Source organism: Schistocerca cancellata, chromosome 3 (assembly GCF_023864275.1).
Source record: "Schistocerca cancellata isolate TAMUIC-IGC-003103 chromosome 3, iqSchCanc2.1, whole genome shotgun sequence".
NCBI classification, from domain to species: domain Eukaryota; kingdom Metazoa; phylum Arthropoda; class Insecta; order Orthoptera; family Acrididae; genus Schistocerca; species Schistocerca cancellata.
The window spans coordinates 150339014-150356176 of record NC_064628.1 but is presented as its reverse complement, the minus strand read 5'-3'; the positions used below and the strand labels follow the sequence as shown (position 1 = coordinate 150356176).

At 38.9% G+C, this 17163-nt stretch overlaps 1 protein-coding gene across 1 annotated transcript in view; it reads right to left on the bottom strand.

Moving 5' to 3' along the window:
- Nucleotides 1-17163, bottom strand: part of LOC126174771 (intermembrane lipid transfer protein VPS13D) — a 531199-nt gene that overhangs the window by 434043 nt on the left and 79993 nt on the right. Inside the window, 1 exon segment of the mRNA XM_049921112.1 lies at nt 6367-6511. Within this exon segment, the coding sequence (XP_049777069.1) occupies nt 6367-6511 (145 nt within the window).

The window sequence follows — 17163 nt, the reverse complement described above, 5'->3', positions numbered from 1 at the left end:
AGACTTGTCCCTCCTGATGGTTCAGAAACATGTTTATATACTGCATTAATTCTGGTCTATGAGTTTGATTTAAGCTGGTTAGATCTGCACCAGGTTGCACTTCCACGGGTTCCCCTGACCAATACAAACAAGGCTAGAATCTCAGTGGACAGCTGGGAAATAGGTCCATTATCCCTCACGCTGTTCCATTTAATAATAAACCACTCCTGTTTAATTCTAGCCTCTTTGCTGATTTAAGCTTCCCCCGTGCAAAACAACTAGCCACTACTACCACCTTGTCAAAGGTAGAGTACAACCAAAGCTCCTGACCTGCTGAAAATCCTGCCCCTCTCTTATTACCATATTCAGACTGTATTTCCCCTTGGTAGCATTTTTGTAACTTTGCTTCCATCATTTCTACATATCTTCCCATGTCTTTTGCAATTAACAACAGTCGCTGAATTTTTACTCTCACACATTTCTTCAATATCCCCCATTTTACAGCATACACATGAAATATGTAGCAGTCTTAACATGCTTGTTTCCCTGTTATTGGTTTAGAAATGGAGATATAACTTTTACACCCTCAGTTCTCATCAATACTACAGTTACATTGAAATAAAAAGGTAACTTTTGTGCTAGAGTTCTAAAAACAACCCCAACTCTGGCAGCAGTTCCTTCTGTACTTTCTTTAGACCATCTAAATATTGCTCTGGTGACAGCAAGTTTACCCCCAGCTGACCTCTCACAGCCTGCTTCTGTAGTACTGTTACTTTCCCTTGTGTTTCCCAAACACTATCTTCTAAGGACTGGAACCCTTTACTCGTAACTACTTGCCTTTCTAAGACTTCTACTTCTGACTAACGGCCCCTTCTCCATCTCTAGCATACCACATTACTTCTCCAGTCACTTGTAGTAGTAGTCTTGTGTTATTCAATATGTCCTTCCCTAAACTTGTAATCTGCATAATGTGCCAATCACTCATGGGTTTGTTCCCTTTTGCACACTACTTAACCTCTTCTACAGTGTTGTTCACCCTTCTAATATCTTCCTCATAAGCATTGCCAAATATTGTTTTCATAAGCTGACCTCCAACACTGATCAAACCCCTCTTCCTTCACTTATGGGGAGTAACCCACAGTACCTGGGTCATCTCACTCCTTACTTTCTCGTATGCTCCATGTACTCTCTCATATACTCCAGCACTTCCTTTGATCACTACATCTTCCTGCTTGGTGAACAGCACTCCCCCTTCCAGGTACAGATTCCTTAACACTTCCACCCCAACGAAGATCAGTAGTCCTGCTATGAACCGTGTCATCTCATCTTTTTGCACCTCATCTGTGTGCAGGAATACCTATCAACCCCCCTCAATTTCAATGCTGCTCTGCAGCTGCTTATACTAATTACACTAAATCTATACCTAACAAAAAAATATGTATTAAATGGCTATCTCCTCTGTCTTAATCCAGATGGGTTCCTCATTACCGTTTCATTCACAGTCTTTTTTTCACCTTCTGATATCTTTCTTCTCACTCTCCCTTTCTTGTTCACATCTCCTATACCTAGAATAACTTCCAGACGCCCTTGGAAAGGTTTCAACTCCCCTATATGCACAATTGTTTTTCTCGCTGTCAATTTAATCTTGACATTCACAGGCAACATAGTCTGTACCTCTTGGTATGACCCCTGATACTCTGCAGAAAACTTCTTTGTCTTTCCCTTTGGTTTATATGAAGTTGATAGCATCGCCCCGCTAAACAACGTTACACTGTGGCATTCTTGCGTTATGGCCCACTGCTTCTTCCTGTGTCTTCAGTGCTTGCATATTTGCCCTCTGTACTCTTATTTCAAATTTCCCTTATCACTCTGGCAAATTCCTTAACAAACTCTCCAGTCTTCCCTTCCTTCATTTTCAATATGTCGAACAGTGGAGGAGTTTTATGACCATATACTACTTCATATGGCAATAATCCTGGATTCATAAACCTGTATTCATATGCTGTTTTGAGTTGTAGGCAGAGAAAACATACTTTAAATAAATTTTGCAGGTGGTGTGATGAACGTCACTAGCATCATCCCGATTGTCCTTTGCACTCTTTCCCTTCTTCCATTGGGTTGTGGATGGAGAATACACATCCTTAACTTCTTCACATTCACTAACTTACACAATTCCTTGAGTAGACTTGACATGAAGTTCATTCCCTGGTCTTTTAATACTGTTTCAGGCACTCCAAACTTCAGTATCCAATTATTCAAAAGTGCTCATGCCACTGTTGCTGCCTAGTGGTTTGGCATTGCGACCATTTGTACATATCTTAAAATGATCTATAACTGTGCGTATGTACTTATTCCCTGCAGGTGTTTTACTGAATGGATCTAAAACATCAAACCCCAGAAATTTGAATGGTGCTAATGCTTCATGTAACCTCTATAACTCTTGTTCGACACAATCCGCTCTCCGTACGCACTGTATGCAATTCCACACATACTGGTTTACGTCTGTCTGCCTATACCTCCACCAATACCTTTTGCTACTCTTCATCTGGTAGATCTGCACACTATTCCTTAGCTTCGCTGGTACCACAAACCACAGTCCCAACTTTGTTTCTCTGCATAACAGCCCATACTGAACACAAAAATGTGACTGTTTAAAATACTGCTTACATTCGTCATTCACTCTCTGTGCAGTTTGCCATTTCTTATGCTCATTACCCTCATTACCCACAATATGCAGTACTACTACTTTTCTCCTTAAGCCATCAACATTTCTGTGCTTCTCCTCAGGTATATGTATAACTTTGAAATCAACATTACTTAGTTTTACAGGCCATCGCATCAAAATGCTAGAAGGATCCTTTTACCCTAACAAGCATTTTAAAGCTGCATGATCTGTTATTAATCTAAACTTCTCACTGTACAGATAACGTATGAAATATGTGATTCCATAAATAAGGCTTACTATCTCTTTCTCTACTGTGGAATAATTTCTTTCTGCAGAATTTAGTTGTCTTGATGCTTAAGCTACTGGATGTTCTACACCTTCTACCTCTTGTCACAAAACACAGCCCACAGCAAGATTTGATGCATCACATGATAAAACAACTTCTCTATTAAAATCCAGAAATAGCAATACTGGGCTCGACGCTAAAACTTCTTTTAGCTCTTCAAAAGCATGGTGGCACTCTTCTGACCACACAAATTTATTACCTTTTTCTTAACAACTGCGTCAAAGGTCTAGCAATACCCACAAATCCAAACCAGCAGCAATAGTTCGTGACTCCTAAGAACAATTTCAACTTGTTTACAGATTCTGGTACAGGAAATTCATGTACAGCTCTAATCTTGGGTCTGTCTTAACTCCATCTTTACTTACGATATGACCTACATATGTTACATCTTCTATCACAAAATTACACTTTTTTGTACTCAATGTTAACTTTGTTGCTTTCAACCTTAGGATTCCTTCCCTTGATCACTGCATATCGCTTCCATAGACAATTATGTAACCGTGGTACACTAAGCACTACCATGGTTTTAAGCCTCTGAGGACTCCATCCAACAACCTTTGAAGTGTTTCAGGGTGTTTTGTCTCAATACTATGGTGCAATCTTTATCTAGTGATAACCACTCTTCAAAACCTTCACTGCAATATATTTGCGTTGTCCTAAATGGTCCATGTTTCTGTCATGTTTGGCAAAGGTTAGGTGTCTGTTATGGTTTCCGCATTTAGATGTTTGTAATCACAACAAAACCTATCCTATATTTTCGTGTTGCATCCTTTTTTGAATGCAACTATTCCTGCCCCCTATGCACTGTTACTTTCTTCAGTTATTACATCTTTCAGCTGCTGATCGATAAATTCTTCAAAATTGGCTGTAAGTATCTAGGTATCCTGTATGGTCTGCGGATCACTCATGATTCATTTCTTGTTGGTATGCAATGCTGTGTAATGTGCGTAGATGGTAATAGCCCTTTTGGAAAAAGTAAATCCTTAAATTCCAATAGTAATTTTTCCGTCCATTCCCTATTGCTTCCTTCCAGGTGCATCACTTTTCCTTGTAAGGAAGTTTCAATGACGTCTGGTAATTGTCTGTGGCTGACATCCCTCGTGTCCCATTCTTCTTCCAGAATATCCATATTAGCAATTAACAACCCCTTTGTTAATCCTATGTCCTCTGGATTAAAATTATTTATAAAAACAAATCCCATCTTTTCACCCTTTATTTCTTGTATTCTTAGAATACCTCTATTAACTAAGCAACCCACCTGATCTAATAATCCATTCTCTTCTAATGGTTCCACCATGCATAAAATTCCTATCAACAAGCTAGACTCAGCACTGAACTAAGTGATTTCCCAGTACCCTTTGGTACACAATCGCGAAAATCAAGTCTTAGTGTGATCGTTCACAGTTTAATGAGTTTGTTCGTCTTTCATGATACACTCTCTTCACAACATCACTACACTGGCAATGGCTTCACCTAACAAACATCAAGTTCCACCCTATGTTGCCGAAGATTGATTATGGGACAATGCTAAATAAGAAATCTAACATAACTCACATATGGCACAATCTCTACACAATGTTAATCTGAACTGTACAAAAGTGTATGTCAACCAATCCTAATGGTGCGACGTCTTTATCCCCGACTCCATGCAAACTGTACTGTAGTGGGGTCCCACTGCTTACATTTCACCTCATCACTATTGGCAACTGATACATGCGCCCCTGTGTTCAATAATATCCTGCAACCCTTTTGTCCTGCTATTCCTCTTTTTGCACAGTCCACCTCTGCAAACAATTTCATAGCATCCAATCTTACTGGGTTTGACCATGGGTGGACGTGGGACTCCCCGCTGCTGTTTAACACCTTATTCTTAGCCAGTCCTTTACTTCTAAAACTATTACTTCCTCTTACTTTATTCGCATAACCTTGATGCTGGTGACACTGCCTCCTTACATGCCCCATTCAGCCATACCTGAAATATTTTATATAAGTTGCAAATACTGCCCCTTTACCCTGCATTCCAGTTCACAAATCAATCTCCTCACGCTATATAGCTAACTGCATTGCTGTGGCAAATCTGCCAGACCCCCTGCCCAACCACGTCTTGACATTTTTTTTTCGCATGAAAACCTCTGAAGATGGCATCAAGCACCCTCTGCACAGCTCCTTGCAAAATAATTTCATTGACTGCAGCATCCTGTCTCCATCCACTGGCACATCCATTAATTTTCCTTATTCTATCCATAAATTGTTCCACAGCTTCTGTATTTCTCATAGTTATTACCCCTGATTCTTCCCTACAGTGTCTGGTGCTATTTCATTTTGTGTATCTCTGAATTAACTCTTCTCCAATTTCTTCAAATGTTGCGGCTCCCCTAAGAGCTTACCCTGTCCGTCTCAATTTTTCAACACCTAATAATTCCTTATCAGACAAACCTTCCATCTCAGCCAAATTTCCAAGGTGTCCCACAAATGCCTGCACATCCTCAGTTGCCTAACCAGAAAAAGGAGCAATTAAACTTGCGACTGACAAACCTTCACCCTACTGTCATGATCACGTATCTATCAACCCACGCAGTTCTGTATTACTTTCTGTTAATTATGCCACCTTTTCTAATAATATGCGTACTGCTTATGGCTCTGCCATACTTAGCATCTCTGGTTCTGTCAAAGCTTTGTCCTTGACAACACTAATTTTGAGAACTAACACTCACAAGACAAGAAAACAAAATACATTAACTTAATTCTCATGTCTAGCCATGAGCCATCTCAACTTCTGGCACTGCCTAGACATATCCTAAATTCTCAAAAACTGCACCAATATTCATGGAATAGCGCACACTTATTTCATACATCTGTTTTCACTATTTGTAATGTGACATCACTGCTGCCTGTTAGCAACGAGGTGATTGTCTGAAATTAACCTAAAATTTCTTTCAATATTTTAAGTATCTGAAAATGTGAAGTTTTCAGTTAGCTAAACTTTCTCATCTTGCCAGTTTAGTTAGGTATTACTTATTTCTATTTCAGCTTTTAGCATGAAACTATAATCTCTTGCATCATTCTTTTATAGCCAGTGTTGTTTCTAGTTAACAACCTATCTGTGATTAGCCTTTCCTTTAGTTGGTAATTCCTTCAAAACTGTAAAATTGGTTAGTTTATCATGTTTTGAAATGAAACAATGTTATTATTTAGTTCTGTTATTCCTCAATACAACAAATGTTTAGTAATTTTTTAAACCTATGTATTTTGTTGAAAACGGCAGCAGGCTAATGTGCAGTTTACATCAACAGCAATAAGCTTATAAACACATATTTACAGGATGATGCATAGAAAGTAACAAGGTGAGGTACATAGTAGTGCAATAAAACTTTACCTGTCATACAATTTTTGATGGAGAGAGATTTCAGATAAGTCCTCATTTCTGGATGGAGGGTGCAACACTAGGGAAGGCATCTGTGAAAGCTCTGGTTCACTTGTCTGACTTCCTGGTGGTGTGGAACAAGGTGTCTGAAATTCGTCTGCAAAATAATAAGGTTCAAGCAATAGATTGAGAACACTAAAAGCAACATAAAATATTATTAGTTTCTCCGTGTTTAGAGGGTGCTGATTCCCTAACGGTATGTTTAATAATGAAAAGCAACTCCAATTGCTAACAAGAACTTTATTAAGTCTACGGCCGGTTTGGGCCTATACATATTTTTTTTTCTACCTCCTATTATGTAAAATATTTATAGACAATATCCGTCACATTAAGCATTAACATTGGCAGTTTCACACCACTTGACTATAGCCTAATGTAAAGGCTGAAACCAATTGTGGACTTAATAAAGTTCGTATTAGCAACTGGAGCATCTTTTCATTAACTAAAATAAAATATTGCAACGAAGAAGTGTGTGCTTAAGTTTAACTGTTTGCAAAATGCCAAAATGGGCGATTTGATAACAAGAGGAAAATAACCAACCACCAACATAATTCCTGCAGCCAATTAGCAGTGTCTTTAAATTAATGGATACAGATATACTTTTACTTGAAGACAAAAAAATCTTGAGGAACTCCCTAAAATGAGTAGCAAAGACAAATTAAGCTGAAAAATCTGTGCCTATGACTTATAACAGTAACAATAAACACAAGTACTGTCACAACAGCTCACAGTGCCAAGAGGCCCACTATGAAAACAGAGAAAAATGAAAATAACTGTATATCCCCAATGTGTTGTACTTAATATCTACAAAAGGTAAGTAAATATAAGACTTATCTACGAGTCACATTTCAGTTTTTTATCATATGGTTAACAGAATGAAGCACCCTTAAGTGAATCCCAGTGCCACATGTACTGACTAATTCCATTTAATGTTTGCTTCCAGCATAAAAATCACGTGAGGTAAGAATGGCAGAACTGACACACAAGAGCCACTTAGGTAATAACTGGCACACCTTAAGTGTATGAGTAACCCTTGCATCTGCTAGGTCATGGTGCTGGCATGCTTTACTGTCGCATGAGAGTTACCAAATGTTAAAGATAAAATTTGTCCGAATGCTGGTAATAATTTAAGTATTTCTAATAGTAAATGTCATTGTATTGCTGTAAGTACTGCGATCCACTGTTGTTAACCAGCATGTTTAAAGAGCAAGAGAGAAATTTCAAAGTACTGTTTTCTGGAAAAGGATTAACAACAGACAGATTGATTAGAATGGCAACACTGTCAAAGGAGGAACGACTTTGGAGATTTTGGTGGGAGACAGACACATTCAATCTGCAATGATACAGCATGAAGAATAATTACATACCAGTGGATATTTGTGACTAGTGTTTGGAAAAGTGATAACTTGGAGCAGACATTTTGGTTGGAAATATCCTACAAGAACCCAACCAGCAAGTTGTTTAAAGCTACAGAAGCCTGGAAATAACTGGTAACAAAGTTACTTGTTGGCTTGGGAAAGATTATGTTGTGTGTTACATTGTCTGTTAGAACAAACTTTTCAGCAAAGAATTGATTTTTCATCTAATACATGTTTCAGTCAACTCTTCTGTATAAAATATTTGTGATCTCAATGCTGTCTCAATGTAAAAGACTTCATTTTGAATTTTTGTCTGGTAATAAATGAAATTCTTTCCAGTTTCTCTACATACAATACTGTTGTTAAATGTTAATCACTAAAGGTATTGTGCCACATTCTGTAGGTTACATTGTGTAGAGTGCAGAGTGAAACGTTGAAAAAAGAAGTTGAATTCAGGAAGGTCTCTGGCCTTAATAATTCACAAACTTTAGAATTCAATTTCTACTAAGTTCCATGGTAACATGGCTACTGAATACAGAATACATGGTTATTATTACTTTATATTCTAACTGCAAAACTACTGCAAATTCTCATTGTGGTACAGTCACAGAATGAACTTAGCAATGATTAAAGAAGAATCGTTAATGAATTCTATGTTTTATTCAGTGAACCTTTTCACTAACTGGTCAAGTTGCACTGCTTTCTCTCTATAGTGTTGGATGCCTGTAATGTCAAAGGAACTATAAATTAGAAAGACCGAAACTAATATCCTTTAGTGTAAGTTTGACGCTGAATATGGTAAATGCTGCATACTACCAATTGTCTTACCAAAAAACCTAGATAATTATATTTTTGCTTTGGACACTGGCTTGCAAAAGGAACTTTTTAGGAGCTCTTATTTCTGTTGAATGCTTAAGTTTGGTTAACAGTTTCTGTTATTCTTGAAGCCAAGTGGATGAATGTAATATCTCATACCTGTGACAATACTGGTGCGTTATACAGCAAGGTTTATAAGGATCACCATTATTTGTAATCTTAATATTATTCCCAATTTGTAAGTACTGTATCTGTGGTATGAAATTGCTCACTTTTTTTTAATAAGCTAGTAGTAGAACAATATATTTTTCATATATGTATGCAAATATTGATATTACACAAATATTGATATTTTGGGGCACCGGTTGTACTAAGTAAGTTTGGGTGCAGCACTAAACACAGTGTAATAACATAGATAAACACTGAACAATAAATGTGATGCAATTATTTTACTGTTAAAAGTAAAGAATGAACTTATTTTGTACAACTTGAAATATGTCGAGAAGGTACACAATCATTATCAATGATATTGTAAATATATGAACATTGTATTGAATACCTGTTTAGAACTAGGTAACCAATGACTGTACAGAACAGGCATTCTGTGGCAGATACACACATAAATAAGAGCCAGAAGAATCAGGGTAACTTGGATTTTCCCACATTCATAACTCTATAACCAACACCAACAATCAGCTGTAGTGAGTACTCCCCTCATTATCTACCTGGTATCCTCTTTACCTACAAATTATATTGGTGTTCTTTTATTTCAATGCCAATCCCATTCCCATTCTTTTGCCATTATAGGGCCTACACTCTCAACCTCCCGAAAGACTCAACCATACGTGAGAGAGTAAAGCACACTCACCAAGCGCACTGTATTGCAGTATTGAGACAGGTGCAAGGCCCCTTTAAAACACCTTTGTTATATGTCAACTTTGTTATAAATTATGTAGAGCCTTTTGTAGGCATGAAAGCAACAAACTGTTCATCCAGATAGTGGCCAAACATATAACTGTTTCAAAACTTTTGAAAAGTTATTGATTCAGAAACACATTCACACTTTCTAAATACAATATATCCCCTCAGACTATCTAACCAGATTTGCAAATGAATAGAAAATTTCATGACAGCGTGACACAGTTATTTATCCTGGATGGAGAGTCAACACCAACTGAAGAACTATCTAGTTTCCCCCAGAAAGCATATCACTGTTGTTCATTTTATACATCAATGACTTAGAAGATAATATTGCAATCTCAAACTTTTCATGTAGGTTGCAGTTATCTACCTGGAGGTTCTGTCTCAGAGTTTTAGTAATATCCAGTTAGATTTCAGAAAAGTATCAGCCTGGTGCAATAGTGGCAACTAACACTTAACGACAAGAAAAGAAGGTTGTGCACTTTATGAAACATAAAAGTGTGACAAATATGCACACTTGTGTAGGAACTTGTGCGATTACTACAAAATTTTCACTTTTTTCTGCTCACTTATTGTTCTAACACAGTTATCAACATTCTGCAACTGTTATGTAAACTTAGTGTTTATGAATGTAATCCATACAATGGCAGCTGTAGGAGACTCCAAAGTATTAATATAAGACCCAAAGAAATGTCTCCCTCAGATGAAATTATTAAATTGCAAGTGATCAACTGCACAGAGTTCAAAGCAGTCCAAAAAAGCAATGGAGCTCGTATAACACTTAGTGAAGATATATGACTATCCCTGAAATTGACAAAAGTGAGATTTTTGGAGTAGATCTGTGTATCAATTAGACAGGCTAATGGCAAAATATAGCATTGCATTTGTTACAGCAGTTAAACTTAAAATCCTCCAAGACAAATGGAAACTACACACAAGACTGTTCAAGCAAATCTCGGTTTGAAGGGTGAAGATAAACTTTCAATTGGATCTTTGTACCTATCACTGGGCTCACCTTCAGATGTAATCAAAAACATTAAAGAAAACCCCAATCATTCTGTCATCACTGGAGAAGACTTAAATCATTCAACAAGTGACTGGGATGATTACAGTTTCATTAGTGGTAGGACAGACAAAACATACTGCAGAATATTACTAAATACCTTCTCTATAAACTTCCTGAAACACATAGCTCAGAAGACTACTCATGATGGAAATAAATTACATCTAATGCAACAAATAAAACTGACCTCTTTGCTGTTAGTTATAAAACGGACATTCTCAATGATCATGAGGCATTTGTATCAATAATCAATACTGAAGCACAAAGGGTGGCAAAAGCAAGTAGGGAAACTTTCACATTCAATAAGCAAAATAAAGAGGCAGTCACATCATATCTCAAAGAAAAACTCAAAACATTTATCTTTGGGCAGGAATATGTAGAGCTGTGGCACAAGTTTAAAATAATAGTTGACCAGGGAGAAATCCTCCATGGTCTACAATGAAGAGGGGGGGGGGGGGGGGGGGGGGTGATTACTGTATAAGAGGTGTAAAACAAAAATTAGGGCTCCAGGTGCAGAGATGGTAAATGAAATATGTTTGGTTGTTAGGACGGCAATGCAAGAAGCCTTTAATGACTACCTTCGCCAAATCTTATTGAAATATACCTCACAAAATCTGAATAAATACTGCTCATACATAAAGGCTGTATATGGTACCAAAGTTAGTATCCAGATACTCGTGTATGTCACAGGATCAGAAATTGAGGCAAAGCAAAAACAGGAATGTTGAACCCTGCTTTCAGATGCTTGTTTGTAATGGAAAATACCAAAGTACAGCCCTGGTTTACTTCTTGCACCACTGCAAGGATGAGTGATACCCATTTTAGTGTCACTAGAGCTGAGATGTAGCTAAAATCGCTAAAATTAAACAAGCTTCCAAGACCCGATGAATCCCTGCCAGATCCTATATAAAAATGGCAACTGAGTTGGATACTGTATGTGCCTTGAACAAAAACTGTTACTGGAAGAAAGCACGGGTCACATCCATTTACAAAAAGGGTAGCTGAACTGATCGATAAAACTACCGTCCAATATCATTGACATACATCTGTTGTAGAATCAGAACATAATCTGAGCTCAAACATAATGGTATCTTGTACAGTATGATCTCTTCCACACCAATCATAATGGATTCCAAAAGTATTCATCACGTGAAACACAACTTTCACTTTTCTCACATGACAACCTGAAAACTTTGGCAATCAGCTGAATGCAGCATTTCTTAACTTTCAGAAACTATTTCGACTCAGTGTACCACGTGCTCTGTTTGAAAGACTGACTGAAAAGTGGGGTGTCAGCTGCCTCGTTCTGCCTTCCTCAGCATCCTCAAAACTTTTCCCAAACATTTTGGCATATGAATATATTCACACTGTTTTCAACATGTAACTCACCTCTCACTCACTCAAGCTCCCATAACTGTTACTCGTTCACACTCACTAGTCCATCGCTGTAAATCGCTCATTCCCATCCACTCCTGTATGCCATTCACACTCCCTCATTTAACCAACTCACTGTTATCATTTCTTTGTGTGTCTATGCCATTGTCTCCTGCATCAGAGCCACAGTCCCCTTTGTTCTATCCTACTAATACTGTCTCCTCTCACTGTTACTATCTCCTCTTGCTCTATCTCTTACAACTGCTATCTTCTTCATTCCTTCCCACTGCTGCTGTCTCTTCTCACTGTCACTATCTCTCTCCTCCCCACTGTCATTGTCATAGACTCTGTCTCTCATTACCACTGGCTCTCATCCACTTCCGCTTTCTCCTCCTTTTTTCCCTCTCCCACTGGCAGTGTCTGCTTCACTGTTCAGTCACTGTCAACTATGTTCCACAGGCACTACATCCCTCTCTTTCTATCATACTCCCATTGCTTCCTCTGCTCTTTCTACATCACAGCCATTGTCTACTCTCTTCCAGTGTTTATTACTTTTATATCTCCTTCACAATGCAAAAGTCTCCTCCTTTCTCATCATAAAACTGCAAATACGTTCAAGAGCCAAAATTTTCAGGAAAAATCTTAAAGGTGCTGACAAAGGCAGAATAACGCAACTGGTACCCCACCTTACAGCTGGAGTTTTTTTTTTAACAGGAGCAGATTTCCCTTTTTGTGCTCCGATAGAAGCATTTTTCTGCTAGTTCCCTTGTTTTTCCTGCTACAGCAGGGCATATCACTCATATAAAAAGAACTTTATGGGCCAGTAAAATTTTGATAGTTTACTTACATGAAATTAAAATAACACAAAACTAATTTTACACCTCAGACCAGATTTTACACGCACAAAAATTTTTCATGTGCTTCAGTGCTACAACATGGAGTTCCCCTAACCCTTCTGATGATAAAGGAGGCTATTTACAGCATATTTTTCCATGCTAAGTCACTTTATAAATTACGTTTTCACCTCATACCCTATTTTACATGTATATTTTGTGTGTTCAAGTAGGGTAACTTTGAACCCACTATATTTCTGAAATGGACAAAGATATCACGAAAATTTTCAAGGTTGTTTGAGATCCAGTTCTTAGGAATATATCTGAAGAATTTCAGCTATTTGTTGCACATTGCCATCTTAGAAAAACAGCTCACTTTCAGTACACAAAAGCCATGTTTTTCACATTTTTCAGCAAATGCTCATGAACTAAATGGCGCCTCAAGAAACTCCTTAAGGCGCACGATAGACCACATACAATGCAAAAAGAACCAACCAATTTTCTCCGTTTGCCTATGCTGGAAGAACTGTGTAATATTGAAAATTTGACTCTGTATTGTAGGGCAGTTACAGTATGACGCTCCTTCTGTTAGGGCTACACAGAAAACCTGACCCTACCTTTCTATCACCAATAGAATCCGAGGAATGAGACCTGGAAAAATCCCATTGTTATGTACAATGTTTTGGAACATTATTAACTAGCACATGCTGTCACACATGTGTACCCATTAATGAAATGGCAGGCAATATTAATTGCAACCTCAGTCTTTTTGCAGATGATGCAGTTACATATAACTAAGTACTGTCAGAAACAAAGTTGCAGAAATATTCATCAAATTTTAGTAAGATACCAAGTGTTGTAAAGACTGTTTACAATGATCAGAAAAGTAAACTTGTGTACTTCACGAAACTCAGAAAATTAATATACTTTGAGAACATCATCAACGAGTCACGACTAGGTTCAGTCAACTCATATTAACACATGGGTGGAACACTTTTCAGGGGTATGAAATGAAACTATCACATAGACTCAGTACTATAATAGGGTGCACACAAAAAGGTGGGTGATGAGGTGATGTGCAGTGGCAAGAAGCAGTGTACCAAGTTACAATCCAGCTGAGAGTATCATTCTGACATGTCTGCCTGCAGAATGCATTTCAAGGTGCGCATACAATATTTAGCATTGATTTTCATGTTAGTTTAGATACACTGATGTTTAATTAGATACTGTAGTGTTAATTATGGATGGCAAAAAGCAAACACCACAAGTATTATGGTAAGATTTAAGTTTTGCATGTGACGGAACAAAACCACCACGGAGACTCTCGGTATGATTCAAGAGGCCTTTCAAGAAGAAACCATGTCCCGTGCAATGATTTTCATGTGGCATAAACGTTTCAAAGATGGCCGAGGGAACGTTGACGACTGCTCTGGGAGGCCATCATCAAGCCGAACGGATCCAAATGTGAGGAGAGTGCGGGAACTTTTAAACAGTGACCATCGTCTTAGTGTGAGTGCTCCGCCTATTGAGGGATCGAGTTCACTGCGTCTGCCCGGCGATCAAGGGCGGTTGGATTCTCCACCACGACAACGTGCCCGCTCACACGTCGCTCGCCGCTGCCGAAGTTTTGGTCAAGTTCAACGTGACAACACTGCCGCAGCCACCCTACAGCCCCGACTTGGCTCCAAGTGACTTTTTCATCTTCCCTCGAATCAAGACAGGCCTAAAAGGGAAGCGACCTGACACCATCGACGCCATCCAGCAGGCTTCGAAGAGAGCCCTTGACAGCATGACGCCCGAGGTCTTCCAGAAGGGCTACAAACAGTGGAAGACGCACTGGCAGCGCTGTGTTGATGCTGAAGCATCATATTTTGATGACTTTTAGTCGGCTGTACTTAAATGTCCTATAAATTTCTAGTTCTCAGTTAAGTCTTGAAACTTTTGAATCACACACCGTATATCTTATTTCGTTCTCGAGATACTAGGTTGTACAGGCGGTCAGGCGCGAAGCGCTCAATTCCGTCCATGTGGACTTGCTGGCTGCTATGAATCACTTACCATCCACTTTTAAGAAAATCATTAGCTGAGAAAAAATTGTTTTTGCACATTTGACAGTCAGATATCTCCACTTGATAAAGGACTGAATTTCTCTCCGTTACGTATCACAGTTACTATGCAACATCAAATTAAATAAAATATTGGGCGAAATTTTAAAGATTTTGCACGGATAAGAAAGCATTGCGCATGATAGGTCTCAGCTCATACAATGCAGTCAATGAAATGTTGATAACATATTGAAATTTTATTTGAAATTGAGAGCAGAAATATATCTCATTTCGATCTCAAGTTTTTCAGTTTTACATCCTAAGGACGATCACGCGCGACGCGCCCTCTCACGTACTCGCGTATCGAGAATCATGTGGTCATGAGAGTCGTCATGTCTCATAAATTACTTTAAAAAAAGACGAAGTTTTCTGCATATGTTAGCATGCATTGAGGCACATATGTTGCATGATGTATACTAGAAGCTTTTTTTTTCACCGAGATGTGGAAGTATCTAGTCCACAGCAGTGATAGGTCGGCAGCTCAGGAAACAATCAGACGTCCATAGCACTGCAGGCAAATCCAAGCGGCGCACCCACAACACGTGAAGAACCATCCTACAATATGCGTTGAATGAGTATGTGCCAAGCAAGATCGTAAGAGATGGAATAGAGCCACCGTGGTACAACAAACGAGTTAGAAAACTGCTGCGGAAGCAAAGGGAACTTCACAGCAAACATAAACATAGCCAAAGCCTTGCAGACAAACAAAAACTACACGAAGCGAAATGTAGTGCGAGGAGGGCTATGCGAGAGGCGATCAATGAATTCGAAAGTAAAGTTCTATGTACTGATTTGGCAGAAAATCCTAAGAAATTTTGGTCTTATGTCAAAGAGGTAGGTGGATCAAAACAAAATGTCCAGACACTCTGTGACCAAAACGGTACTGAAACAGAGGATGACAGACTAAAGGCCGAAATACTAAATGTCTTTTTCCAAAGTTGTTTCACAGAGGAAGACTGCACTGTATTTCCTTCTCTAGATTGTCGCACAGGTGACAAAATGGTAGATATCGCAATAGATGACAGAGGGACAGAGAAACAATTAAAATCGCTCAAAAGAGTAAAGGCCGTTGGACCTGATGGGATACCAGTTCGATTTTACAGAGAGTACGCGACGGAACTTGCCCCCCCCCCCCCCCCCTTCTTGCAGCGGTGTACCGTAAGTCTCTAGAAAAGCGTAGCGTTCCAAAGGACTGGAAATGGGCACAGGCCATCCCCGTTTTCAAGAAGGGATGTCGAACAGATGTGCAGAACTGTAGACCTACATCTCCAACGTCTATCAGTTGTAGAATTTTGGAACACGTATTATGTTCGGGTATAACGACTTTTCTGGAGACTAGAAATCTACTCTGTAGGAATCAGCATGGATTTCGAAAAAGACGATTGTGTGAATCCCAGCTCGCGCTAGTCGCCCACGAGACTCAGAATGCCATTGACACGGGTTCCCAGGTAGATGCCGTGTTTCTTGACTTACGCAAGGCGTTCGATACAGTTCCCCAAGGTCGTTTAATGAACAAAGTAAAAGCATATGGCCTATCAGACCAATTGTGTGATTGGATTGATGAGTTCCTAGATAACAGAACGCAGCATGTCAGTCTCAATGGAGAGAAGTCTTCCGAAGTAAGAGTGATTTCAGGTGTGCCGCAGGGGAGTGTCGTAGGACCGTTGCTATTCAAAATATACATAAATGACCTTGTGGATGACATCAGAAGTACACTGAGGCTTTTTGCGGATGATTCTGTGGTATATCGAGAGGTTGTAACAAAGGAAAATTGTACTGAAATGCAGGAGGATCTGCTGCGAATTGGCTCACGGTGCAGGGAATGGCAATTGAATCTCAATATAGACAAGTTTAATATGCTGCGAATACATAGAAAGAAAGATTCCATATCATTTAGCTACAATATAGCGGGTCAGCAATTGGAAGCAGTTAAATCCATAAATTATCTGGGAGTACGCATTAGGAGTGATTAAAATGGAATGATCACATAAAGTTGATCGTCGGTAAAGCAGGTGCCAGACTGAGATTCATTGGAAGAATCCTAAGGAAATGCAATCCGAAAACAAAGGAAGTACGTTACAGTACGATTGTTCGCCCACTGCTTGAATACTGATCAGCAGTGTGGGATCCGTACCAGATAGGGTTGATAGAAGAGATAGAGAAGAACCAACGGAGAGCAGCGCGCTTCGTTACAGGATCGCGAAAGCATTACGGAGATGATAGATAAACTCCAGTAGAAGACTCTGCAGGAGAGACGCTCAGTAGCTCGGTACGGGCTT